The 22,441-nt window shown below is 60.0% G+C and overlaps 6 protein-coding genes across 15 annotated transcripts; 4 read left to right on the top strand and 2 right to left on the bottom strand.

Moving 5' to 3' along the window:
• Window positions 1-77: 77 nt before the first annotated feature.
• Window positions 78-2,417, bottom strand: cox18 (cytochrome c oxidase assembly factor COX18). 3 transcript variants are annotated; one of them, XM_088430681.1, is made up of 7 exons: window positions 2,255-2,417; window positions 1,837-2,158; window positions 1,225-1,325; window positions 1,017-1,171; window positions 658-773; window positions 488-595; window positions 78-424 (listed from the first exon to the last, which is right to left on the bottom strand). In XM_088430681.1, the coding sequence occupies exons 2-7, from the start codon at window positions 2,140-2,142 to the stop codon at window positions 263-265; spliced, it is 948 nt and encodes a 315-aa protein (XP_088286807.1). In that variant the 5' UTR covers window positions 2,143-2,158; window positions 2,255-2,417; the 3' UTR covers window positions 78-262. The 3 variants fall into 3 exon arrangements, with proteins under 3 accessions (XP_088286807.1, XP_088286810.1, XP_088286809.1); XM_088430684.1 differs by having other exon boundaries at window positions 1,837-2,184; window positions 2,255-2,402; XM_088430683.1 differs by having other exon boundaries at window positions 2,233-2,327.
• LOC148413287 (E3 ubiquitin-protein ligase RNF4-like) lies at window positions 2,321-5,711 on the top strand. 2 transcript variants are annotated; one of them, XR_015867548.1, is made up of 7 exons: window positions 2,321-2,503; window positions 3,571-3,730; window positions 3,797-3,888; window positions 4,375-4,387; window positions 4,463-4,574; window positions 4,887-5,229; window positions 5,274-5,711. XR_015867548.1 is itself a non-coding variant. In XM_088430685.1 (6 exons), exons 1-6 carry the CDS (start codon window positions 2,336-2,338, stop codon window positions 5,086-5,088), a joined length of 747 nt encoding a protein of 248 aa, XP_088286811.1. In that variant the 5' UTR covers window positions 2,321-2,335; the 3' UTR covers window positions 5,089-5,711. The 2 variants fall into 2 exon arrangements, 1 of the variants encoding a protein (XP_088286811.1); XM_088430685.1 differs by having other exon boundaries at window positions 4,887-5,711.
• Window positions 5,712-6,770: 1,059 nt separating this feature from the next.
• sqstm1 (sequestosome 1) lies at window positions 6,771-9,177 on the top strand. Of its 3 annotated transcripts, none has more exons than XM_088430673.1 (8): window positions 6,772-7,052; window positions 7,194-7,289; window positions 7,678-7,910; window positions 7,979-8,057; window positions 8,139-8,195; window positions 8,268-8,509; window positions 8,664-8,859; window positions 8,942-9,177. In XM_088430673.1, exons 1-8 carry the CDS (start codon window positions 6,884-6,886, stop codon window positions 9,103-9,105), a joined length of 1,236 nt encoding a protein of 411 aa, XP_088286799.1. In that variant the 5' UTR covers window positions 6,772-6,883; the 3' UTR covers window positions 9,106-9,177. The 3 variants fall into 3 exon arrangements, with proteins under 3 accessions (XP_088286797.1, XP_088286799.1, XP_088286798.1); XM_088430672.1 differs by having other exon boundaries at window positions 8,136-8,195; XM_088430671.1 differs by having other exon boundaries at window positions 6,771-7,052; window positions 7,979-8,195.
• On the bottom strand, window positions 9,158-10,422 carry mrnip (MRN complex interacting protein). Of its 2 annotated transcripts, XM_088430688.1 has the most exons (5): window positions 10,398-10,422; window positions 10,058-10,253; window positions 9,927-9,986; window positions 9,659-9,864; window positions 9,158-9,518 (listed from the first exon to the last, which is right to left on the bottom strand). In XM_088430688.1, the coding sequence occupies exons 2-5, from the start codon at window positions 10,115-10,117 to the stop codon at window positions 9,236-9,238; spliced, it is 609 nt and encodes a 202-aa protein (XP_088286814.1). In that variant the 5' UTR covers window positions 10,118-10,253; window positions 10,398-10,422; the 3' UTR covers window positions 9,158-9,235. The 2 variants fall into 2 exon arrangements, with proteins under 2 accessions (XP_088286814.1, XP_088286813.1); XM_088430687.1 differs by lacking the exon at window positions 10,398-10,422 and having other exon boundaries at window positions 10,058-10,302.
• On the top strand, window positions 10,325-15,944 carry LOC148413284 (beta-1,4-galactosyltransferase 1-like). 4 transcript variants are annotated; one of them, XM_088430667.1, is made up of 7 exons: window positions 10,325-11,187; window positions 12,298-12,533; window positions 13,486-13,673; window positions 13,958-14,066; window positions 14,296-14,418; window positions 14,638-14,712; window positions 15,479-15,944. In XM_088430667.1, the coding sequence occupies exons 1-7, from the start codon at window positions 10,779-10,781 to the stop codon at window positions 15,818-15,820; spliced, it is 1,482 nt and encodes a 493-aa protein (XP_088286793.1). In that variant the 5' UTR covers window positions 10,325-10,778; the 3' UTR covers window positions 15,821-15,944. The 4 variants fall into 4 exon arrangements, with proteins under 4 accessions (XP_088286793.1, XP_088286792.1, XP_088286796.1 ...); XM_088430666.1 differs by having other exon boundaries at window positions 10,339-11,187; window positions 14,608-14,712; XM_088430670.1 differs by lacking the exon at window positions 13,958-14,066 and having other exon boundaries at window positions 10,350-11,187; window positions 15,479-15,921.
• Window positions 15,945-17,130: 1,186 nt separating this feature from the next.
• Window positions 17,131-22,255, top strand: b4galt1l (DP-Gal:betaGlcNAc beta 1,4- galactosyltransferase, polypeptide 1, like). Its single transcript, XM_088430680.1, has 6 exons — window positions 17,131-17,516; window positions 18,618-18,853; window positions 19,859-20,046; window positions 20,750-20,872; window positions 21,173-21,277; window positions 21,980-22,255. Exons 1-6 carry the CDS (start codon window positions 17,276-17,278, stop codon window positions 22,107-22,109), a joined length of 1,023 nt encoding a protein of 340 aa, XP_088286806.1. The 5' UTR covers window positions 17,131-17,275; the 3' UTR covers window positions 22,110-22,255.
• The last annotated feature ends 186 nt before the right edge of the window (window positions 22,256-22,441 follow it).

The following is a 22,441-nucleotide window of genomic DNA, read 5'->3' as shown; positions in this document are numbered from 1 at the left end:
GCCGAGCGAAATTGCCTCCGGGACGGAAACTGAAATGCGGCTGAAGGGTTTTTCAACAAAGTGGCCGAGTCGCTTCCGAAAGGCCCAACGTTTTATTTCAAGCAGCCGCTAACGGAAAGGAGAAGAGGAAATCCCTGCCGTCGCGCCCCGGGAAACGGAGACCAACCCCGGCTCGGGGACTCTCGGCAACTCCTCCGGCGCCGCGGGCGAGTCCCGGCCGGCCCCAAGCCGGAAGCGGCGCTCGCGCTCGCGCGCCCGGCCTCTACTTGCGGTACTTGCTGAGCACGGCGTCCATCAGTTCTTTGTAGGGCCTGGCCGAGGGCCGCGCGGGAAGTCCGAGGAGCTTGCGGAGGGCGGGGGCGCGAAGCAGCAAGTTGTGAGCCAAGCCCACCAGGCTGGAGCACCACCAGTAGAGCGCCACGGCCTGGAGAGAGGAGCAAAGACCGCTCGCTCCCGACCGGACAGTTTGCGGCGAGGCGCCACTCACCGACGGGACGCCGGCGGCGATGGGAATCATCAGCAGGGACAAAGCTCGCATCGCGTTTATCAGCGCTTTCTGGACAAACGACGCGTCGGACCGGCGCAGGGAAAAGAGCTGAGGTGGAAGAAAAGCCGCGTGATGACGAGGCGGCGCCCTCGCCGCCGCCGCTCGCGTACCTCCACGATCAGCAGATTGGTCAGCCCCAGAGCCGACGGGAGAAGCCACGTGGCGTCTGGCGAGGTCAGGTCGGGGAACCACAGGGTGCCCCCTGTAGCCAAGGAGCTCTCCAGCGCTGGAAGATAAATGCCGCCGTTTTTTTTTTTTTTCCCCTTCCCCGCCCCACCGACGTGGCGGACGCCCGACCCCGCGCTCGCGGGCGGCTTCGAAAGCCGCCTGCGGCCAAGTCCCGATTCGCACTTGCGCGTCCTCCGCGCGCCACCGCCTTGTGGCAAAAGTGATGGCGAACAGCCGCGCCGCTTTGCATGAAAGAGCGCGCGATAAGGTGGCGGATAGCCAACGGACTAGGCCCGCTCACCCGAAGAGGGGGCGCTGATGTTCCTGAGCGCCAGCGACAGGCCGATCCACAGCGGCAGTTGCACCCACACCAACAGCGAGGCCTTGAAAGGGTGACAGTTGTCCCTCACGTACAACTGAGACACCAGGCGCCGCAGGTTCTTCCGGAACTGAAAGCTGAAGGGCGAGCCGTGAGCCGGGCGGGGGCGGGGCGGCACGGCCATCCTTACCGACTCTGCTGGTCCGTCCAGCCGCGCTCCGCGGCCCTCAGCGACACTTCGTAGCGAAGCCTCTGGGCCAGTGCGGCAATCTCCGTCTGCAGCGCCTCCACCTGCAGGGAGGGCGGCGACAAAGGCCTTGAGGGCACAACATGGTAAAAGGAGCCGCCTTGAAAAAGAGGACTGCCCGTTCTGAGATTTGTTTGCCAATTAGCCGCCAGACCCATCTGTTTCATAGGGGAATGCTGGAACGATGTCAAAATAAAGACGACGCGGTCCCTAATAAATAAAATAATAAATAAAATAACAGCATTCTCAAGTAAGGCTGCCTCCTGCTTGCTTGTGAAGACGCTTCGTGGTGAAAAAGTCGTTTTTTTTTTTTTTTTTTTCCTTTTTCCTCCACCCTCCCGTCAAAGCCCAATTGGGCAGAGAAGCTCGGGCAGCGCCAGCGATGCCGTCACCTCTCGCAAGAAGAAGCGCGACGTCCCGGGGAAAGGCTCGAACGGGGAAGTTAAAGAGGCGCAAACTCGGGCCAACAAGAGTGGCGACCGTGAGGTTTGCGCAGCCCCGGCGAGAACGCGTCCCCGTCAGCAAACATGTCCCGGGAGGGCGGCGGCGCGGCACCTTGGCGAGTACGCGCATCTGGTAGACGGCGAGGGGCAGCGTGACCAGCGTCCTGACTCCCAGGGTGCTGACGGCGATGCTGAGCCACCAGGGAAGGCCGCTGCTCTGCTGCACCTGCACCAGGAAGTCCTCGGCCAGGCGCACGGGGGCCGAGTGCGCCGCGTGCTCGTACCAGCCCGAATACAGGCGGCTGAGAGCCGGGGAGCGGCCGGCGGGAGGCGGAGGAGACCTCCGCGAGAAGGCCGAGCCGCGCCGCGCCGCGGCGGGAAGCCGCTGTACGCGGAGACCCCCCCGCAGCGCCAGCATGGTGGCGGGCTCCCCCCTGCAAACGACAACAAGGTGCGCGATCTGACGGGGGCTCGCTACACTGAAGCGAACTAAGTGCATGCGACGAGCCTTTCCGCGAGCGGGCGCTCACCTGCCGGCTGTCCTTCCCGAAGCCTTGGCACCTTTCGCTTGCGAAGCGGCCGTCGCCGGCCAAGAGGACTTCCGTCGCGCGATGGATGACGTTGCCCGGCAACGGAGGGCGCGCTGGAGAACTGCGCAGGACGGAGCAGCGCTCGGCCCTTCGCGGGGGAAGCCAGGATGTCGCGGCTTGTTCTTAAACCCTCATCGGGCCCTGCGACATTTTCGTCGCAAAGAAGGCGAGGATGCCGCGAGCGGCAACGTAAGATGGCCGCCGTTAAGGACGTTTCTCGACAAGTTCCCCCCCAGTTTCCCTGTTGCCTCCAGTCCGCCAGGGCGGCGCTATCGCGCCCCGACGGTCACAGGAGGACGAGCGCGAGCCGGATATGACGGTATCCGGCTCTCCGTTAGCAATAGCGTCTGCTAGCGAATTGGGGGGGGGGGGGGGATGTGCGCGCCATTTGCGTGACTGCTTGCGTAGACGTCCCAATGGCGCGCTTTTAACGCGAGCGTCTCGGTACGTCGACGCCCGATGTCCGCTCTGGGCGCTCCGACTGAGAGCGTTCGCCCGTCAAGCAAACGCCGACCAGCGGGAGCCGCTCATCGAGCGAGGCGCTAGCGATATCGAAGAGCGGAGCCGGACAGCCGGCGGAGCGAGCGACCTCCGGCCGTCGCCCTCCGGCTATGAGCAACACCGTGAGTCGGGGCGAGGCGCGGGTGCCGAGGCTCAGCGCTTCGTGAAAAAGCCGTCATTCGACGTCGTCGGATGCGCTCAAACGACTCGCGCGGACTTTTCCATTCACCCTATCGCTAAAAAGGCCATTCGCCTGGGGGGCGACAGCGCGTCGACGCGACGGAACGCAGCGCGTGTTCCCCATCGGCAACAAGCGTTTCGTCATTTAGCACATTTGGCAGAAAGCGCCGAGGATTCCGTCGTTCGCTAGCTGCTTTGGCTGGCCGTTTCTCGCACTCTGCTAGCGAAGCTTGTGCGGGAGCGTGTTTGGCCAGATCCCCACGCGTGACGTTAGGCGACGGGACAGTTGCCGCGCGTAGTTGTGTCGGCAGGTGAATTCGGCTGCGCACATTAGAGGAGGCCCACCGTGGCTGTGTCGCGTCCCACTCCCGATGCCGGATGGCCCGCCCGTCCGTCCGCCCGCCCGTCGTCAATAGCCGCCTATCCTTAGCCAAGCCGTCTCGGGGCAGGGACAGGCGCCCTAGTGAGCCTGCGCAAAGACACCTGGGAAGGCTTTTCAAGAAAGCGCAGCGAACTGAGCTCGATGTCACCCGCTCGGGTTCGGAAAGTCGTTCCTTCAGCCCCGTCTTTTGCAGGCGCAGAGGAAGCGAAGGAACGCGGGGAGCCCGCCGGGCGGCCCCAAACCCCGCGCCCGGGCTGCCGCCGGCAGGGCGGCCCACGCTAGCAGGAGGGCCGGCGCGACGGGCCGGGCGCCAAACAGAAGAAGCGTCGCGGACCGCCCGCCGGATATCCCGGGTGAGTGGCGCCGAGAGTTCCGTCGCCGAGCCGACGGTCACGCCGCGCCCGCTCGTCCCCGTTCAGGCGCCGAGGAGGCGGTGGTGGTGGTGGACCTGACGTCGGAGGCGGCCGAAGCCACGCACGTCGTCGACCTCACCAGCAACGACTCCGTGCTGGTGAATAAAGCCGCACCCGCGGGGTACCAAAGGAGCAGGTTCCGCACGCGTCTCACGCCGAGCGGACGCGGCGCGGCCGCAAATGATCATAGGCGCGCTTGGCCCCGCGGGTCGGATCTTTCACTCGTCCAAAAATAGCTCCGCTCTGTTTTCACTAGATGGCTGACGCTTTTTAAGTTGGGGGAATTAGCCCGCATTTTAGGCCTTTCTCACCTCGCTCGTATTCTCACGAGACAATCCTCGAGAATTTATCCCACGGTCTTCTAACTTTGAAGGGTAGCCGTGCCTTTTTTGAGGGTCTTAACTCGAGCGGGGGGGACCCCAAACTCGGCAGGCCCGCTTCCATTGTAGATGGGTTCCTGTCCAATATGTGGGGGGGTGTGGAAGTTTTTTTGTATTTTTAAGGAGCGTCGTGCCGGCTTCCCAGCGCGGCGCAAAACGGTCGACTAACTTCTCCTCTCGCTTGTCTTTTTTCGCCGCCCCAAGCTGGTGGACGAAGGTACGGCGCATCCCTCCTCCCCTCCGCGTCGCTCGCGTTGACTTGCCAATCTTGTGGCGCGTGTCCTCCGACCAGGCCCTCAAGGCAGGGGAGAAAGTTACGTGGTCAGCAGCGACGACGACGACGACGACGCTCGCCCTCCGGCGCCCGGCGGCTCGCCCCCGCGCCGGACGCGGCGCTCCAGCAGGTGAGGAACCCCGCCGCGCAGCCCCCCCAAATTCAAGAAACGCGCGACGCTCGCGGGTTCAGCCCGTAGACGCGACTCGGATCACGAGCAAGGTCGACCCGCTTTGATGGGGCCCCGTGTCGCGGTTAGGGCCCTCCGCTACGGTCCGAAAAACAAAAGCGACAAGTTGGCTTCGGGTCATCGGGGGCATTTGCCCTCCGGGTTTTAGGCGGCGACGCGTCCGAACGGGGCTCAGGCGCATTTTGGACGCGGCCCCTAAAATCCAGGTTGGGGTCACGGACTTGTGTCCCCGCCCCGCACGCGCGTGTTCAGGTTAACGCCGGGAACCATCAGCTGCCCGGTGTGCATGGACTCGTATTCGGAGATGGTGGAGAGCGGGCGCCTGGCCGTGTCCACCCGCTGCGGCCACGTCTTCTGCAGCCAGTGCCTGCGGGACGCCCTGCGCCACTCGCAGACGTGCCCCACGTGCCGCAAGCGCCTCACGCCTCGCCAGTACCACCCCCTCTACATATGAGCTCTTCCTTCGTCTGGCGTCGGTAAGGCCCGGCCGCAACCGGTTGGGCCGGAAAGGCTCGGCGGCGTGACCGCGACGTTCCCGAAAAAGCCCGGAGGCGCGGGGCCGACGCGTCGGAGGCGCGGGGCCGACGCGTCGGAGGCGCGGGGCCGACGCGTCGGAGGCGCGGGGCCGACGCGTCGGAGGCGCGGGGCCGACGCGACGGAGGCCGCCCCGCCCCCTCGTCGTTTCGTTGCCGCGCCTTCGTCGGTCCGCGCGTTTTTGCTTTTCCGAGCCGGACGCCCATGGCTCTTAGGCAAGGCTTCCCCGCGAAAAGCGGCGGGCGGACCCAGGCGAAAGACGCGGCGAGAGTTTTCCAAAGGACTCGGACGGTGACAGCTGTCATATGGCCTCCTCTCATTGAGTCTTTTTTTTTTTTTTTTTTTAATCAATGTTTTCACAAAACTCCCTCCAAGGGCTGCGTCCATTTGCATTTGTTCTTGTAGCGGTTGTGTCATTTTTTTCACAAACTTTGCCTCTGCCGTTTGATTTTCCCCGCGACACACCAACGGCCAAAACCGTCATCTGGAGCAGCCCCCGCTCACTTGTTGGTTGCGCTTGAAATAAAATGTTTTCCTCTAAAATGGCATTTCATCATTCTGCGCTGAAGGAGGGATTCGAAGCTTTGGGGAACAGCTGAAAATGGGTCGCGTTGAAATGATGTCCTGCCCGACCGACCCTTGTGCACGCACTCTGTAAAATACATGTTGCCTTTTTTTTCCTGATTTTGTAAACGTTTTTAGACCTAACAATTCAAGCGATGAATATTTTTTTTCCTTCAACCACCCAAATTGTTGGGCGCCATCAGTTCTATCCATACGTTAAGTAGGTTAACGCCAACGAGAACATGGAAAATGATACGGTCTGTCTTTGCGGCCCGTGAAGTGACCACACTAAGACAAATCCGTGAACTGGTCTCTACCGCCACCTACCGTCTTGAGGTGAAACGAAAGTCTACAAAGAACGATCCGTTTGCCGGCAGTTTGACCGCCGCTCAACGGAACGAAAATCAATGCGGCGAATCCTATTAAAATGCAACTCAAAAACTGTAGCAATGGGCTTATACAGTCCAAAAATCTGGACGGTGTCTCCCAAGTCCGATCGCGATCGCGCAGAAATGTCAGAATCGTCGCATTTTGAAATTTTACATTTTAATCGTCGCGCGCCATCCTCCCGTCGATTCTTTACGACCGTAAAAAATCGAAAGGAATTTCCATCGTTTGTAACAATGGCACAAGGGTTGAGATGCAAATCGGGGTTTTGAAAACATTAGTCTGCTTCAGCCCTAACACGCTCAAAACATTTGACGATGGGTAGGAAAAACGCTGGCATTCGGATTTTGGACGGCGTTAAAGTCGTTTTTAAAAGACGAGCGCATTCGGTCGCTTAAGTTCACATCGAGCGAGCGAGCCGAAACTCAGAAGGAGCCCAAATAAACAAAAGAGGTTTGTCGCGTTGTCAGAATGACTGCGCACATTCGCGGCCCGCGAGTCACTCCGGGGCGGTCGGGTCACGCGAGCCCGGGGAAATCCCCCGTCGTCCCATTGGTCGCTTAGGGCGGGGCTCGGTCGCCGCACCTATCGGGTGACACGTAAACATTGACCGAGCGCGGTCACGCCCATCCCGGAAGCTGCAGACGAACCGCATTTAAAAGCTGCGTCACTAAGCGCCCGGCTGGACTTGGCGAAGAGCATCCGAAGAAGGGTGAGCGTCAGAGCCGGAAGAAGAAAAACAAGCGCAAACAGCGGCGGCCGAGATGTCGGTGACGGTGAAGGCTTACCTGCTGGGCAAAGAGGAGTCGGTTCGGGAGATTCGCCGCTTCCTGCTGGAGCCGTACGCGGTCGGAGGCTTCGAACGTCTGGGCGACAAAACTTGTCAGATGTTCTCCGGACTCAAGAAGGCCGCCATCAACATGTACTACAAAGGTAGGCCGCGTGCTCCCCCGCCCTCCGGGGCCCTCCGGGGCCCTCCGGGGCCCTCCGGGGCCCTCCGGGGCCTTCCGGGGGCCCGCCGGGGCCCGCCGGGGGCCCTCCGGGGCCCCGCGTTGAAGTTTGGCCCCTCGACAGACTGCGAAGGGGACCTGGTGGCCTTCTCCTCCGATGACGAGCTCGCCATGGGCGTGGAATGCATGAAGGATGACGTCTTGCGGGTTTTTATCAAAGGTAAGCAGGAAACCGAAGTCCCAAACCGACAGCGCCACCCATGCCAAAAGTGCCGTTGCTCCAAAGCCGCGCGAAAACCAACGTTTCGGCCCTCGACAAATACTTTGGGGCGGCCGAGTGATTGCTTCTGTTTGCTACCGGAAGAGCTCCAAAATATCGATATAGAAGTGTTTCTGCGTATCACTGGCGTGGGGCAGAATTTCTAAAATGCGCAACGTCACTCGAGATCGGGCAATTTGAAGAAACGGAGCACGCGGTGGAAGAGTAGATTTTTGGAAAAATACCCCAGATGAAAGGTTAGGGTTTAGTCAGCCGCTTTCTGTCGTATGGCGCGCGCGAGTTTGGATCTCGTCCAAAGTGAAGCAAATGTTTGAATTTGGATGGGCAGAGAAGAAGGAGCACCGTCGTGACTTTCCAGTTCACGCCTTCCCCCCGGGCGCCTTTGCGCCTCCCCCGGCCGGGGTCACGCACCCCAACGTGACCTGCGACGGCTGCGAGGGCCCGGTGGCGGGCGTGCGCTTCAAGTGCAGCGTGTGCCCGGACTACGACCTGTGCTCGGCCTGCCAGGTGCAGGGCAAGCACACGGAGCACCCGCTGCTGCCCATCTGGCACCCCCTGCAGGTAGGTGTGGAGGCCCGCAGGCGGGGAGGTCGGCTTACGGCTGACGTCGCGCGGCGCCTCCGCTCCAGGCGCTGTTCCCGCGGGGCAAGCTGACCAAGAGGATGCGCCAGTGCGCCGGCAAGAACCTCAGGTGCGCCGCCCCGGCAGGTGAGTGTCCCCGTCGTCCCCGTTATGGTCGGCGAGATGCGCGCGGGCTCGCCCGTGACCTCCGAACCCCCCCCCCAGCAGGCCTGGGCTTCCTGAGGAATGTGGGCGAGGGCGTGGCGGCCATGCTGAGCCCGCTAGGTGAGCCCGCTAGGTGAGCGTGAGGCGCCGGACGCGGCCGGGCGGGGAGTGACTGGCTTTTGTGGCGCGCAGGCATCGACGTGGACGTTGACGTGGAGCACGGGGGCCGGAGGACCAAGGTGACCCCTCGGGATCAAGGGGACGACGCGGGCGTGGCCGATGGCGGGTCCGGGGGCGTGGCCGATGGCGGGGACGCGGGCGTGGCCGATGGCGGGCCCGGGGGCGTGGCCGATGGCGGGTCCGATGGCGCGCCCGGGGGCGGGGCCGATGGCGCGCCCGGGGGCGGGGCCGAGGGCGACGCTCGCCCCGGAAAGGTCAGTCTCTTCCCGTCGCTCCAACCGGCTTTCCGTTTTGGGGCTCTGGCGACAGTGGTCTTGTAGCCGAGGAGCCCACTTTTGGCGCCTTTGCCTCCTTCGCCGCGCGCATCCCAACGTCACCTGAGCCGCGGCGCTTTTTCCCGCACGCCAGGCCGAGGCGGAAGAAGAGTGGACTCACGTGACGTGCAGGGAGGTGGACCCTTCCAGCGGAGAGCTCCAGTCGGTGCATCAAGACGACGAGCGGGAGGGAGAGCAAAACCGCCGGGCTCCCGCCGGGGCCTCGGCCCCGGTCCCGGAGGCTCCCCGGGGCGCCGAGGCGACGCCGCTCTACCCTCACCTCCCTCCGGGTAAGCGCCGGCCCGGGCGGCGCCGCGAGCCTTCGGCTAACGCGCGAGCCTTCGGCTAACGCGCGAGCCTTCCCGCCCCCAGAGGCGGACCCGCGCCTGGTGGAGTCCCTGACTCACATGTTGTCCATGGGCTTCGGCGACGAGGGCGGCTGGCTGACCCGCCTCTTGCAGGCCAAGGATTTTGACATCGGCGCCGCCTTGGACGCCATCCAATATGCAAAGAAGACCCGCCCCCACCCTCGCTGACGCCGTCGGAGCGTCGTCGGCCATGCAAATACACCCGTTGACACTCAATAAAAACGCTTTGAGCAGCTTTAATGACGACGTTTTCAAACTTTGCGCGAGGGCGGTAGGAGCGAGGTGGGAAACTCGGACATCAGCAAAAGTCCGCGTCAAAGTCCTCTCCGCTGTCAAACATGGAGGAAGCCGGAAGCGGGGGGCGGGGCTGCCCAAAGCGCGGCGCGGCGCGAGCGGGCTCAGCACAAGCAGGCTCAGCACAAGCAGGCTTAGCGCGAGCGGCGTCGCCTCGCCTCTTCTCAACCTCAGCTCCGAAGCCTCGCCTCTTCTCAACCTCAGCTCCGAAGCCTCGCCTCTTCTCAACCTCAGCTCCGAAGCCTCGCCTCTCATCAACCTCAGCTCCGTCTCCGCCTCTCTCCTCCCTGAGACGCGAGCGAGCGCGCGCGCGCCAAAGACTTGGACGGGCTCGGACCACGGGCAAGCCTTCGACTCGGCTTCCCTTCCGCCCGGTCCAAGTCAACGCAAGCAAGCGGAGGCAAACCCTCCAAGGTGACGTCATCACCTGCCGATCCCGCCGTCGCCTCGGGAACGCGGCTCCCCCTCGTCGTCCAAATATTTGCTCCAGCGACTCGCCTGCGGTCTTGTCGCCGCTTCGTCTCGGTCCCGGTCGCCTCCGACCGTCGCGGGCCGTTCCGGCGCGGCGCCTCTGGCGGCGTTCAGCTTCTGGACGAGACGCCGGCAGTCCGCCGCGCCTCCTCGGTCGAACTCCTGCGGCGCGCGAGCGAGCGCGCGTTTCTCACCGAGACCCAAGTGGACCGCTTACCGCTTACCTTGAGCAAAGACTGCGTCTCCCCGCAGAGTTTACACGTCCACTTTTTGGCTTTCTTCACCTGTTGCGAGTCGGGGGGGTGTCACCGGCGGAACGCTAGCCATTAGCCTCACGCGATGGCGCTGCTCTTACTTGTTGCGTCTGGAAGCTGTCGCAGCGGAAACATCGGAGCACGTGAAACGTTTGGGCCATGATTCGCGAGCGACGCCTTGTCTTAGACGGCAGAACGAACAGTTTTCTTCGCAGCTCCGGTGCGCCGGAGCTCGTTTGACACGAGACGTGAGCTCGCCCAGCCCGGCGGCGTGAGAGCGCGCCCACTGTCGGCGCGAGAGCGCGCCCACTGTCGGCGCGAGAGCGCGCCCACTGTCGGCGCGAGAGCGCGCCCACTGTCGGCGCGAGAGCGCGCCCACTGTCGGCGCGAGAGCGCGCCCACTGTCGGCGCGAGAGCGCGCCCACTGTCGGCGCGAGAGCGGCGGCTTCAAGTCTCAGCGAATCGCTCGACCGCGTGTACTTTATAAAAGAAATGTAGGCTGCTGTAGAAATTGTCGCTCTCGGAGTACGAATAGGTCGTCAATGCCGATGTGTTTTGTGAGCTTTAAGTTAAAAAAAAAAGACGGTTCCGACTCGGTGAGGGAAAACGCCGCACGTTTTTGTGCGGCGGAGCTCGTTGAAAAGCAATTACACGACCTGCGCGCTTCACGCGTCCGAAGTTTCCGTTTGGCTTTGATTTCCAGTGCGGTCGAAGCTTTCATTGACTCGCGGATGTAACGGAGTTCAAATTTCAACCGCGTATTTTTCTTCCCCTGACTCGATCGAAATCGGGTCGTGGTTATTTGGTGCAATCGTTACATAAATGTCAACGAGTCATCTTTTTATTGGGGACGATATTTCACCGCCTCCCCGTTTCCGCCTTCGCTCGGTTTGCGACGTAGGACGTCACAAAAGCAACTTGTCCTGCGCGTTCGCGGAAGGCCGAGTCCCTTGGCCGCACGGGAAACTTTCCTGCCACCTCGCCGAAGAGCCGAGATCCAGGATGAAGAGGAGCGGTCAGATCTTCAAGGCGACCCTCGGGCTCTGCGTCCTGCTCGTCTTACTCGAGCTCTCCTGGAGGGTCACCCTTCCGGACGCGCTCCCCACCTCCGTCCCCACCTCGGTCCCCACCTCCGTCCCCACCTCGGTCCCCACCTCGGTCCGGATCCCGCAGAGCCGCCCCGACCCTGCCGAAAGCGTGAAGGAATGTCCGCCAACTTCGCCCTTGCTCGGTAAGACCCTTTCCGCCCTCCCCGTTCTCTCGCTGGCCGGCTGGCTGCGATGTGCGTTCGCGCACTTTTTCAGCTCACGAAACAAACGGACATCGCAGATAACTGAGCGAAGCGTGTTTTGGGATGTTCGTTTACTTCGATTTCTTTAGTATTTTGCTAAAGTCCCATTGTAGTTTTTGTCAGTGCGACATCCGGCACGCTCCGGTCCGCGTCCCTAACGACGGACGCACTTGGCAAGTCAAACTACGCATGCGCTGGGATGATCAACTCGGTCATTTGTGGAAGGTTCGCTTGGATGACGCTTGATTACACAAGCCTTGAAAAGGGCGGCTCCGTTCGTTCTTTCTTTCTTTCTTTCTTTCTTTCTTTCTTTCTTTCTTTCTTTCTTTCTTTCTTTCTTTCTTTCTTTCTTTCTTTCTTTCTTTCTTTCTTTCTTTCTTTCTTTCTTTCTTTCTCTTTCTATTCTCCCTCCTCTCTTGCGCGCACGCCGATCAAACGCGCCAACGCTTCACGTCATTCCAAACAGAAAACAAATTTGAATAAACGAAAAGACGACACATCCTAAATATGTTACATATGCTTCATTTACAATGCGAGAGTACGTACATACGACGCTCGTTTTAACTTTGAAGCGAATCGATCGAATCTCGCGACTCCGAGCAATAAATATTTGTACACACGTTAGTGGCCCGGGCGAGGGTTATGCCCAGTCCGAGATCGGTCATTTTCGTCACCAACCCGCATTGCCAGGTGGCAGATTCCGGAAACGCAGCCGGGCCAGAACCGCTACAAGCTTTAATGCACATGAGCAAAAGCAGAAAGACACAAAGGCCTCGGAGAACAAAGGAAACAAAGGAGCGAACGTTTACGTTTGGGATAAGGAATCAAGCTTACGCCGTGTACCTTCAAATAGTCCTCTGAAGGTGTCTCCCGAGTCTCCCACAGATAAGAAGTCAAAGATCAAGTATTGCACCTGACTGCAGCGCAGCGCCTGTTTCCTTCTCCCTTCCCATGTCTTCTACTCTAATGACACGGCCGTAGTCTCCGCCTGACCTCCCGGCACCCGACGTCCGGATGTCGGCTCGCTCTGAAGGTGCCCCCTGCTTGCAGTGGGTCCGCTGCGGGTGGCGTTCAACACGGCGGTGAGCCTGGAGGCGGTGAGGGCGGCCAACCCGGCGGTGGGGCCGGGCGGCCGCTACAAGCCGCCGGACTGCCGCGCGCTCCAGAAGGTGGCGGTGGTCATCCCCTTCCGCAAGCGAGAAGAGCACCTCAAGTTCTGGCTCTACTACCTGCACCCCGTCCTGCAGCGCCAGCAGCTGGACTACGGCGTCTACGTGGTGGAGCAGGTAGCCTTGCCTCCCGCTCGCGCCGAGACCCGGCCGGGGCGCGGCGCCGCTCGAGCTCTTCCTGCCGTTCGTCGTCTCAAACGGGACACCCTCCACAGGGGCTCGTCCGCCCGCCGAAAACCTCTCTTCTCCTTTGCGGCCGCGCGGTCCGAGCTAAGCTCCCGTTTGCGGAATGCGCACGGAGCGTTTTGGATTTGTTTTGCCGCCCGCGCAAAATAACGCGGCGGCTGGACCGACGACCGATCGCGACTCGACGGTTTTCTGGGCGACGTGACCGGCCGATACCCGAGCGAATGCCCCGTTGTTTTTGGCGGAGGGCGAGAGGCGAAACGTGGCTCTTCTTAAAGGGACAATGTGTAAGATCGTTTTTCATTCAAAAGGAACACATTAAATAAATATAAATGTAATACACGTGCAAATAAATGTGTTGTCGGCCATCAATAGTACGTTTTAACTATGATGGTAGGTCTCGTTATCATGAAATATTACATTGCGGGGGGGGCACTCCACCAGAGGAAGCCATGTCTGTTATGGCTACGGACAATGTAAATCTCCAGCTGTCCGTACTGAAAAACGATCTCATTCTTACACATTGTCCCTTTAAAGGCCTCCCGGCACCAGGGAGCTGCAGGAGTATGGCCCAGGATTCAATCCCTTAGCTGGCTTTGTTTTCGTGTTGCACTTATATTACAGTGTTGTATTTCTATTGCAACGGAATTGTAGAACCGCAGACAGTGGTGTTGACTTTTAAGTGTAAAAATTCCAGTGGAGGGCCGCCAGGGCCAGCATGGCCTTCTCTGCTGGCCTAACATAACCTGACATCATTGTCATGACTATAATCAACTATAATATATATATATATATATATATATATATATATATACATATATATATATATACATACATACATACATATAATCCGTGCGTTTGTGTGTGCTCGCGCTCGAGCCAGGACGGAGAGGAGACCTTCAACAAAGACAAGCTGCTGAACGTGGGCTACGCGGAAGCCACGAAGGAGTACGACTACGACTGTTTCGTCTTCAGCGACGTGGACTTGATCCCCATGGACGACCGCAACGTGTACAAGTGCTTCAGCCGGCCCAGGCACCTGGCCGCGTCCATGGACAAGTTTGGCTTCAGGTTGGACGCGTCCTTTGGAACGGCGACACACTCGCTCCCTCCGGCGCGGGCTTAAAAGCGGCAAAGTACCAGTCGAGATTCAAGCGTGAAATCAAACAAGAATTCAATGGAAATGTTGAAAAGATCAAATGAAAACCAAAGGGAAAAAAAACAATCCAACGGGCGGGGGAAGCCGAAAAACGAGAGCGGGTTGTAAGACGGGGGGCTCGGCTAAGGCTAGCCCGAGGTCGTTCCAAAGGGCGCGGATCTCCCCTCACTTTGCTCTTTCAATTTTTGGGCTTTAGGAATAGACGCATTTCAATAGGCGATGTCGGCCACGCGCTGTTTTCTGCTGACGGCGCGGCCCCGCTTTCACACGGGAAGCATGCGGGGGCGGAGCAACCCGCTGACCAGGTGCGGACGCAGTTCTTTGGCTGGCCGCACCCACGTATTGATATCTTTTTCATGTTTTTTTCCATGCACATTGACTGCTTGTTTACATTAGAAATGTACATAATGGACGGCACGTTGAAAAAAATAACGGCGGCTTCGCCGTGAGAATTCCGGGAAGGGCTGAGGCCGCGCGAAATGAATTGACTTTTGCCGTTGACCGACTGGCGTGCCCCTCCCGTCCCGTGCGCAGATTGCCATACAAGCAGTACTTTGGCGGCGCGTTTTCCATGACGAAGGAGCAGTTCCTGACCATCAACGGCTTCTCCAACAACTACTGGGGCTGGGGGGGCGAGGACGACGACATCTACAACAGGTTAGCCCTGCAAATTGTCACTTGGGATGCCGCGGCCCCCCGCCTTTCCGTGTAGCGGCGGGCCGCCCGCCGCGGGGCGAGCCTCGAGCGCTCGGGTCCCGGCCGGCCCGACGCGCGGCGCTTCTGGAATGCGGGACGACGGCCTGTTTGGTCAAGTGACTGCGAAAAGAAGAGGTTTTGTTTTGGCAGAGTGGCGTCCAAAGGAATGTCTGTCTCCAGGCCCAGCTACATGGTAGGGAAATGTCGCATGATTCACCACAAGAGAGACGAGAAGAACGAGCCCAACGCCGAGCGGTATGACTACGCCCGCCCGCCCGCGCTCTCGCCCGCTTTCTGTCACTCTCCCGTCCGGCCGGGTACGGAGGCAGGCGGCGCGGCCCCGACTCATTCTACGCCAGGGGTGGCCAATTGCGGTGTCCTGTAAGTTTTCCAGTTTTCTCTCCCCGACGCCTCTGATTGAAGCCATTAGCTCATTATAATAGTAATCATTTGAATCGGGTGCGTTTGAGAGAGAAAGTGGAAAACATGCAAGACGCCGGCCACCGAGTCCCGGAATCGCCCACCCCCGATCTACACGTTTGGTTATCGCCGACGGATGATCGTCGTTGAGCTCAAAGTCATCCCGTTAGCGGTCGCTCGCGACGGATCCGCGGGTCGCGCCCTGTCCCGTTTCATAGGGACGCGCCCTAGCTCCAAAGTCAGTCGGGGAAGCCAAAGCGTCTTCCCGGCATCGGCAGTTGGCAGCCCTTTTCGCGCGCCGTCGAGGGTCCCGGCCCCGGCGGGATTCCGGGAGGTGGCGCCGGCTCAAAGAAGCGGCGCCGTCATCGCTACCGTATGGTCGCCGGGTCCCAGCGGACGTTGAGCGAGCCAAAGCGGAGACGCCCGAGGCGGGAAGGCGTCCCCGCTTGCTCCAAACATCCGCTCGCCGCCGCCGCCGCCGCTCGTCTCCTCTGCCGAGGCCGGGCGCGGGCCGACAGAGTTGGGCGGCCGCTCGCGCGCTTCGGCGCGTGGCTCGCCGCTCCCCGGCGCCGAGTCAAGTCTTGTTTTGCCACGGCATCAGGTACGAGCGCCTCGCTCGCACCCGGGAGACCATGGAAGAGGACGGCATCGAGACTCTGTCCTACAAACTGATTTCCAAGGAAACGTTGGCGCTTTACACCAAGATCACGGTGGACGTGGGAAAACCGCCAGCCACGCCGGCTTCCATTTTGCTGTGGGCGGGGTTTTGCTTGCTTTTACACACTTGTCACCAGAACGCCTAACGACACATGGTCTTTTTTTGGTAGGAAAAAAGCTTTACCGCACATGGTTGTGCATTCACAAAAGGAAGAGAAAACGTTGTTTTAAGCCTTACAATACAACAAGTGATTCTCTCAATCCTGTGAAACCTTTACTATTTTAATTGAACACTTTTTGTTTTTGAATGGATTAGTCGAGGCAACATCTCGATGCTTCTTTTTGAGTGTGACCGTGTCCAATAAAAACCCCGTGAAGTTGCGGCCAGCTGTGTCCGATGGCAAAGAGAAGACCAATCTCCGTCTGTTTTTCATACTTTTTCTTCCTTGTTTTGATGCCATTTCAACAGTTTACCGCTCCACTCTGCGAGCAATAAGCCTGACAACAAATGGGCGTTTTTTTGCTTTTGTAGCGGTATTATTTTCATGGAGGAAAAGATTTCTCATAATTTGTACATTTTTGCGGAAAAAAAAAACCCACTGAAAACTGGAAAGAGCGCTTGCGAGTACTCTGTGGATGGCAGTCGAGCCGCTGGAGGACGCCAGAGTGCTACTTCCCGGCCTTCTCTGTCATCGCGATGTCGAAAAGTTCCCAGAACGGAAGTTCACTCAGCGCTTCTACCACTCTACCCAAATGGATTCAAACTTAGGTGGGCGTCCAGCGCTCTTCAAACGCGACCATTAACACGATCAAAGCGCATTTCTCATCTTTGGGAGTATGACAAGTTTCACGGCAAAAGCCGCTCGTTGACGTACCTTAACATCAAATGTTAAGTCCTGAAAGCACAGCTGTTCCATTAATATAAATTGTCATTGCCCATGGATTACAGCGCTGGCTCCGACAACATGGCCGCCACGAAGTTACGTCACCTCCTACTGCGGCGGGTGCTTTCCAGTTAAATAGCATCGCAAACTAGGACGTGTACTCGGCTTGTTTTGATGCAAATTCTCTCCGGGCTCGCAGTCAGAGAACATTTTATTTTACGTGTTGAAAAAGGAAAAACTGGCGAAATGAGTATTTGCTCTTTGTGCGAGGCCGGCAGTTTTGTTCCGCCCCGTTCCGAGAAACGTGAAATGAAAATTGAAATATGGTAAGAGCGCTGGTTTTTGCACGTTGCCTGTCGTATTTGGTCCACAATGAAAGGTTTCTTGTCATTTTCGCAACTCGCCCGAATTTCCAAGCGAAGGTTTATTTTGAAAGGCGCCTGCGGAAACGCCAGCGCGCAGCCTGTTTGACTTGGCGCACGTTGAACTTCGCGGACTTGGGGAACTCTCCGCCAAGTTGGTTCGGTCGCTCGCCTCGCGTCGCGCTACGCAGCTTTTGTTCGGCGATAAGCCGCTTCTGTTCGGCGAGGCACCTCCGGAGCGCGTCGATCTTGGATTCGGACGGAGCGGCCGAAACGGAGAGAACTTGCGCGAGCGCTCGTCGGGGAAGGCTAACGGGGCGGAGGCTAACGTAGCGGGACGGCCAGGAGCGGAACCGAGCCGAGTCGCCTCGCCTCGCCGCCGTCGTCGACGTCGCGTCTCTTCCGGCTCGCATCTTCCAGTCGGCCCGAGAGAAGATGGAGGCGGGCGCGAGCAGCTAGCGGGCCCGGCGGAAGCCCAGGCGAGCCGAGGTGACCATGGCCCCGGCCGAGCCGCCCGTCAACTTCGGCCTCCTTCAGCGGACGTGCAAGCTGGTGGTGGTTCTCTGCTTCCTGCACATCTCCGTCACCGTCTTCTTCTACGTCCGCTCTCTGGACGTACGCTTCGCCTTCGCGCGGAACCAGCAGACCCGCGCCGTCACCGCCGCCCAGGGAGCCCGAGTGGAGCCGACGACGGGCGGAAGTTTGGAGAAGTGTCCGGAAACGTCCCCGTTGCTCGGTCAGTTCCTCCCATTTCCTTTCTCTGCCGTTTTCTCCGTCCCTTTCCTTTCTCGGCCCGTTAGTCGCGCCTTTCCGCAAAGCCAAGGTGTCCCTTGACTCTCGCTTGCGGAGCGCTCGCTCGGCGTCGCGGGGGCTCGGGCTCGCGCTCGGGCTCGGGCTCGGGCCCGGGCCCGGCGGAAGCCCGGGCTCCGAGGCCGCTTTGACGGACCGCTCGATGGACCGTCCGTTTGACCGGTTCGAACCCGTCTCGACCTGAACCCTCGCGTCCAAAGACGCAGTCGCTCCTGGAGCGTCTTCGCCAGCTTCGAGGGAAGCGCGGGCCCCAAGGCGTTTTCTCGAGCCGCTTAAATGAAACTGAAATGATTTGAAATCCCCGATCCGTTTTGTGCGCACAACTCAAAAACAGAAGAATGGCAAGACTGCAAGCGGGCAGCCGTGCCTTTCGCGCTTGCCGTCAACAGAAGCCCATCTACAATGACACCTTTGGACCTTGGATCTCGCAAGACAGGGTGTGTTCATTTGTGTCTTTTCATTTCACGCCACACTTGACACATGCCACTTCCGTACTTCAAACCTTTTGGCCGGCGTAAAACGAACGTATCTGTGCCGTCGGCCAATTACGCTTCTTTGGAACGGGCGTAGGTAACGTTTGCCGTTACGATTTGCCATTCGTTGCAATTTCGTAGCTCGCAACGTACCCTTACTCGGGCAATGTCTCGGAATAAACGTCAAATTGATCGTAACGTAGGACTCGAATGACCGTTGTTGCGGCTTAATCCGATTCCTCGACGGTCGGGAAGAAGTTGAGCTGCGGCCATGGGCGGCGTTTGCGAGACCCCGCTGGACTTTTGCGAATTGGCAACGTGACGAACAAGCGGCATTTCCGGGATGCTGGGATGGCGCGGCGCGGCAATGTTTGCGCAGCTGCGCCCGAGCGGGCCACGGAGGGAGGGAGGGAGGTAAAAAAAAAAAGAGGGAGCCTGTTTCCTTCTCCCTTCCCATGTCTTCTACTCAAATGACACGGCCGTAGTCTCCGCCTGACCTCCCGGCACCCGACGTCCGGATGTCGGCTCGCTCTGAAGGTGCCCCCTGCTTGCAGTGGGTCCGCTGCGGGTGGAGTTCAACACGGCGGTGAGCCTGGAGGCGGTGAGGGCGGCCAACCCGGCGGTGGGGCCGGGCGGCCGCTACAAGCCGCCGGACTGCCGCGCGCTCCAGAAGGTGGCGGTGGTCATCCCCTTCCGCAAGCGAGAAGAGCACCTCAAGTTCTGGCTCTACTACCTGCACCCTGTCCTGCAGCGCCAGCAGCTGGACTACGGCGTCTACGTGGTGGAGCAGGTAGCCCCGCCCTCGCCCCCCGTTACGCTCGGCGCCACGCCGCTCGCCGACGGTTCCCCGTTCGACCCCGAAAACCTCATTCTCCGAGCGGCCTCGCCGGCGGAGGCCGGCGTCCCGTTTGCGGGGTGCGCGCAAAGCGTTCTTGTCCGTCTCGAGCGGCGGACGTTTTGCTGCCCGCCGTCCACCCAAAACGACGCGGCTGTCGCTCGGCCGTCGGGACGCGCGACGCGAGCGGCGGCGACGTCCGTTTGTATGGACGGCGAGGCGCCAAACGCCCCCCTCCCAGGTAAAAGGCGCTTCCTTGCTCCGGCTCACGAGATGCCCCGGCGTGCAACGTAACCTTCTCCCCGTGATTGAGCGGCCTTTTCAAATGTCTGTTTCGCATGTCTGCATGAGCGTCTCTAACCCTCCCGCCTCTTGTTGTGTTGTCCTCCTCTTCGTTGTTCTTAACCCCGACCCGACACCGTAGGCTGCGCGGAGCTGCTCGGACACGCCCCTTCGGCTCCGCGTCGGCCGATAGCAGCCGGTCGAGGCGGGGGCCCGCGCCGCCGTCTCCTTCTTCTGCTTGTCTTTCTCCTCCTTCCTGTAAAGTCGCGATACGCTTTCGCATCGCCGGCGTTGGCAGGTGAGCTTTGCAAAATCAAACTCTTCCTCGCACCCGCATCCTCCAGCCGGTCACACGCAGCCCTTTATCGGTTAGAGTTGACGCAAGTGAAGCTCGCCTGGCTCCAAACGGCTCCCTCGGAAGAGAGGGAAGGCAATAGTAGGGCGCAAAAAGAGCCAAATGCAACAGAGCGGTTTTCTCTAAAAATCCAGGACAGCTGTCACCTGCGGGGCTCCAGCCCCCCCCCCACTCACACACACACCTCCTAGTGGTCAAGTACAGTCACAGCAACGACACGAGGCTCAACACGCCCGATGAAGCCCTTCTTCTTCTCCTTCACGACTGCGCGTGGGCGCGCGCGCGCGTGTGTGTGTGTTTGTGTGCGCGTGGGCTTGCGCTAGGACGGAGAGGAGATATTCAACCGAGCCAAGCTGCTGAACGTGGGCTACGCGGAGGCCACGAAGGAGTACGACTACGACTGTTTCGTCTTCAGCGACGTGGACTTGATCCCCATGGACGACCGCAACGTGTACAAGTGCTTCAGCCAGCCCAGGCACCTGTCCGTGTCCATGGACAAGTTCGGCTTCAGGTCTGACACTATGCCGCCCTCGTCCTCGGCGGTCGGCGTCGTGGCGGAATTTGGCAAACCGCTTTCGAACGGTTTGTCAAACTACCGGTCCCGTTCGGCGGGGCCATAGTTACGTGAAGTTAGCCAAAAGAAAACGCGCGGAGGATTGCGCTTTCTCGCTGAGGGAAGACACAGGTTAGAAGATTCGTCGGGAGATATGCCGCCGCTTTCCGCGGTGCCTTTGGAAACCTTGTCGGCGAGATCCCTGTTGCAACTAGCATACGTGACAAAATTTTCACTGGACCGCAGCTATTAATAAAAGTCTATAAATAGTTCTGGTGTATCAAGATGATACACAATAATAGGTGACGTAGGCTCGCCGCTAACGTTAGCCCCACCGAAAGCATTGCGTAATGAGCTACGTCTAGAATTTCCAGTTATGGGGGCATCTCCAGATATGGGGACGAGAGAAATAGATAAGCAATGCGATAGTCGTGTCATGCCGTGCCTTTCAAATACAGGAATACTGTAATGTAAGTCATGAGCCTAAGCCTAACTTGCCCTCGTTACTTGGAAAAAAAAAAAAAAAAGAGCCCGACCCTACGCACGCACGCACGCACGCACGCACGCTCGGTCACCGCCGCGTCACCCTCCCCGCCCCGCCGGAAAAAAAGCTTTTTCCTTTGACTGACCCGTCCCCGTGTCCCTCCCGTCCCGCGCGCAGGTTGCCGTACAAGCAGTACTTCGGCGGCGTTTCGTCCATGACGAAGGGGCAGTTCCTGAGCATCAACGGCTTCCCCAACAACTACTGGGGCTGGGGGGGCGAGGACGACGACATCTACAACAGGTTAGCCCGGCGGTTTGTTACGTCGGACGCCGCGGCCCCCGCCCGCCCGCCCGCCTTTCGACGTAGCTCCATTGAAGCCATTGAAGCCAATGGATCCAATCGCGCGGCGGGCCCTCGCCGATAGCCGCGCCTCTTTTAACGGTCCGGGAGGGCGGCTTAGGCTAAGAAAGGCGGCCGATCGGGGCTCGTCCTCGTCGTCTCCGCCGCCGTCGCCGGCCGGGCGACCGTGCGCGAAGGGGCCGCTCGGTCCCGCCGCTTTCTTTTGCAAAGAAAAAGTTTGTAAGCGTTTTGTCTCGGCAGGCTGGCGTCCAAAGGAATGTCCATCTCCAGGCCCGGCGGCGAGGTGGGCAAATGTCGCATGATCCGTCACGAGAGAGACAAGAAGAACGAGCCCAACCCGCAGAGGTACGGCAACGCGCGCGCCGGTCTTTGTCCGCGAGCCGCTCCCGCGGCCTTGGTTACTATCCGCCCGTCGTCTTCGTATATCCCAAAGCCGCGGATCGGCGGTAGGGATTCCTCCCGAGAGTTGGCCCGAGGCCCCGCACGTGCCAAATACCCGTCGCCCGAGCGGAAGCCGGTCCGCCGGGGCGCTCCGACCCGAAGGGGAATGAATCTACCGGAGCTGGACGTCGACGCGAAGCGCTACGCTAACTGTCGGGCCTTTACCCGGGAGGGAGTGGCCGAGCGGGCCTCGGGCAAAGAGAGATGAGGGCGTCTTGCGCGAAGGTCGCCGCCCCTCGGCGAGATGACGGGGCGCCGGCACTTTCCGGGGGCATTTGAGCCTGGGCGCGGGGGGGGCTCACGCCCTCGGGGGGTGTGAAAGCGCCGCCCTCGGGAGGATCCCGCGCGCAGCCGCTCCCGGCACGCCACAACACCCACGCCTCTTCCCGGCGCGGTTTCCCCGCTCTGCCTTTCCCCGATGGGAGGCCACAAATTTGAGGCCGCGACCATCTCGCTCAAGTTGTCCCGAAACGTGGGATGGTTTCTTCGGGACGAAGGTCCCCCCCCCCCCGGCCCTCTCTCCCTAACCCTCGCGCCGGCGACTCCCCGTTGGCGTCCGGCCTCCCGACCGGCGCAAAAGTCTGAGCGCGTTCCCTGTCTTGTCAGGTTCGACCGCATCGCTCACACCCGGGAGACCATGGGCAAGGACGGCATCAAGTCCCTGTCATACAAGCTGGTTTCCAAGGAAACGTTGGCGCTCTACACCAAGATCACGGTGGACATCGGAAAAGCGTGAGAGCCCGCTTTTCTCTGCGGCCGCCGGGCGACCTTTGTTTTGTTTTTTCTGTTTTGCCGCCGCCGGGCCTTTGCTTGATTTGGACTGGCGTCAAATTGGAGCCGCGCTCGTCGCCGGCGAGTGTGATGGACGGATCAGATTTCCTCGCGCCGACGTGCGTTGCGTCCGTCGCGGCGGGCGCGTCGATCAGCTTTAATCATCTGGATGCGTGCGTTTGCGTGCGTTCTCTATTGTCATTGATTATTGACGCGCTTTAATCACGTGACGCGCGTGTGCCGGATGGCTTCCAAGTGTCCTTAAAATCGTCTCGAATCGCGTGACCTCGAATTCCC

Source organism: Hippichthys cyanospilos, chromosome 13 (genome assembly GCF_059441005.1).
Source record: "Hippichthys cyanospilos isolate Australia breed blue-spotted pipefish chromosome 13, RoL_Hcya_1.0, whole genome shotgun sequence".
Taxonomy (NCBI): domain Eukaryota; kingdom Metazoa; phylum Chordata; class Actinopteri; order Syngnathiformes; family Syngnathidae; genus Hippichthys; species Hippichthys cyanospilos.
Note: the sequence above shows the minus strand (reverse complement) of the source record. Positions and strands in the feature narration are given on the sequence as shown.

Coding starts and splice junctions, on each gene's coding strand:
- mrnip (XM_088430688.1), bottom strand. CDS start 10,117: ATGGCCCAAACGTTTCACGTGCTCCGATGTTTCCGCTGCGACAGCTTC. Junction 9,987..10,057: donor ACAGCTTCCAGACGCAACAA/GTAAGAGCAGCG, acceptor GACTCGCAACAG/GTGAAGAAAGCCAAAAAGTG. Junction 9,865..9,926: donor AGACGCAGTCTTTGCTCAAG/GTAAGCGGTAAG, acceptor CGCGCGCCGCAG/GAGTTCGACCGAGGAGGCGC.
- b4galt1l (XM_088430680.1), top strand. CDS start 17,276: ATGGCCCCGGCCGAGCCGCCCGTCAACTTCGGCCTCCTTCAGCGGACG. Junction 17,517..18,617: donor GGAAACGTCCCCGTTGCTCG/GTCAGTTCCTCC, acceptor CCCTGCTTGCAG/TGGGTCCGCTGCGGGTGGAG. Junction 18,854..19,858: donor GCGTCTACGTGGTGGAGCAG/GTAGCCCCGCCC, acceptor GGCTTGCGCTAG/GACGGAGAGGAGATATTCAA.
- LOC148413287 (XM_088430685.1), top strand. CDS start 2,336: ATGGATGACGTTGCCCGGCAACGGAGGGCGCGCTGGAGAACTGCGCAG. Junction 2,504..3,570: donor AGGATGCCGCGAGCGGCAAC/GTAAGATGGCCG, acceptor CGTCTTTTGCAG/GCGCAGAGGAAGCGAAGGAA. Junction 3,731..3,796: donor CCGCCCGCCGGATATCCCGG/GTGAGTGGCGCC, acceptor GTCCCCGTTCAG/GCGCCGAGGAGGCGGTGGTG.
- LOC148413284 (XM_088430666.1), top strand. CDS start 10,779: ATGTCAACGAGTCATCTTTTTATTGGGGACGATATTTCACCGCCTCCC. Junction 14,067..14,295: donor CGGAGCAACCCGCTGACCAG/GTGCGGACGCAG, acceptor TCCCGTGCGCAG/ATTGCCATACAAGCAGTACT. Junction 14,419..14,607: donor GACGACGACATCTACAACAG/GTTAGCCCTGCA, acceptor TTGTTTTGGCAG/AGTGGCGTCCAAAGGAATGT.
- sqstm1 (XM_088430671.1), top strand. CDS start 6,884: ATGTCGGTGACGGTGAAGGCTTACCTGCTGGGCAAAGAGGAGTCGGTT. Junction 7,053..7,193: donor CATCAACATGTACTACAAAG/GTAGGCCGCGTG, acceptor GCCCCTCGACAG/ACTGCGAAGGGGACCTGGTG. Junction 8,510..8,663: donor GCGACGCTCGCCCCGGAAAG/GTCAGTCTCTTC, acceptor CCCGCACGCCAG/GCCGAGGCGGAAGAAGAGTG.
- cox18 (XM_088430681.1), bottom strand. CDS start 2,142: ATGCTGGCGCTGCGGGGGGGTCTCCGCGTACAGCGGCTTCCCGCCGCG. Junction 1,326..1,836: donor AGATGCGCGTACTCGCCAAG/GTGCCGCGCCGC, acceptor CCCTCCCTGCAG/GTGGAGGCGCTGCAGACGGA. Junction 1,172..1,224: donor TGGACGGACCAGCAGAGTCG/GTAAGGATGGCC, acceptor CTCGCCCTTCAG/CTTTCAGTTCCGGAAGAACC.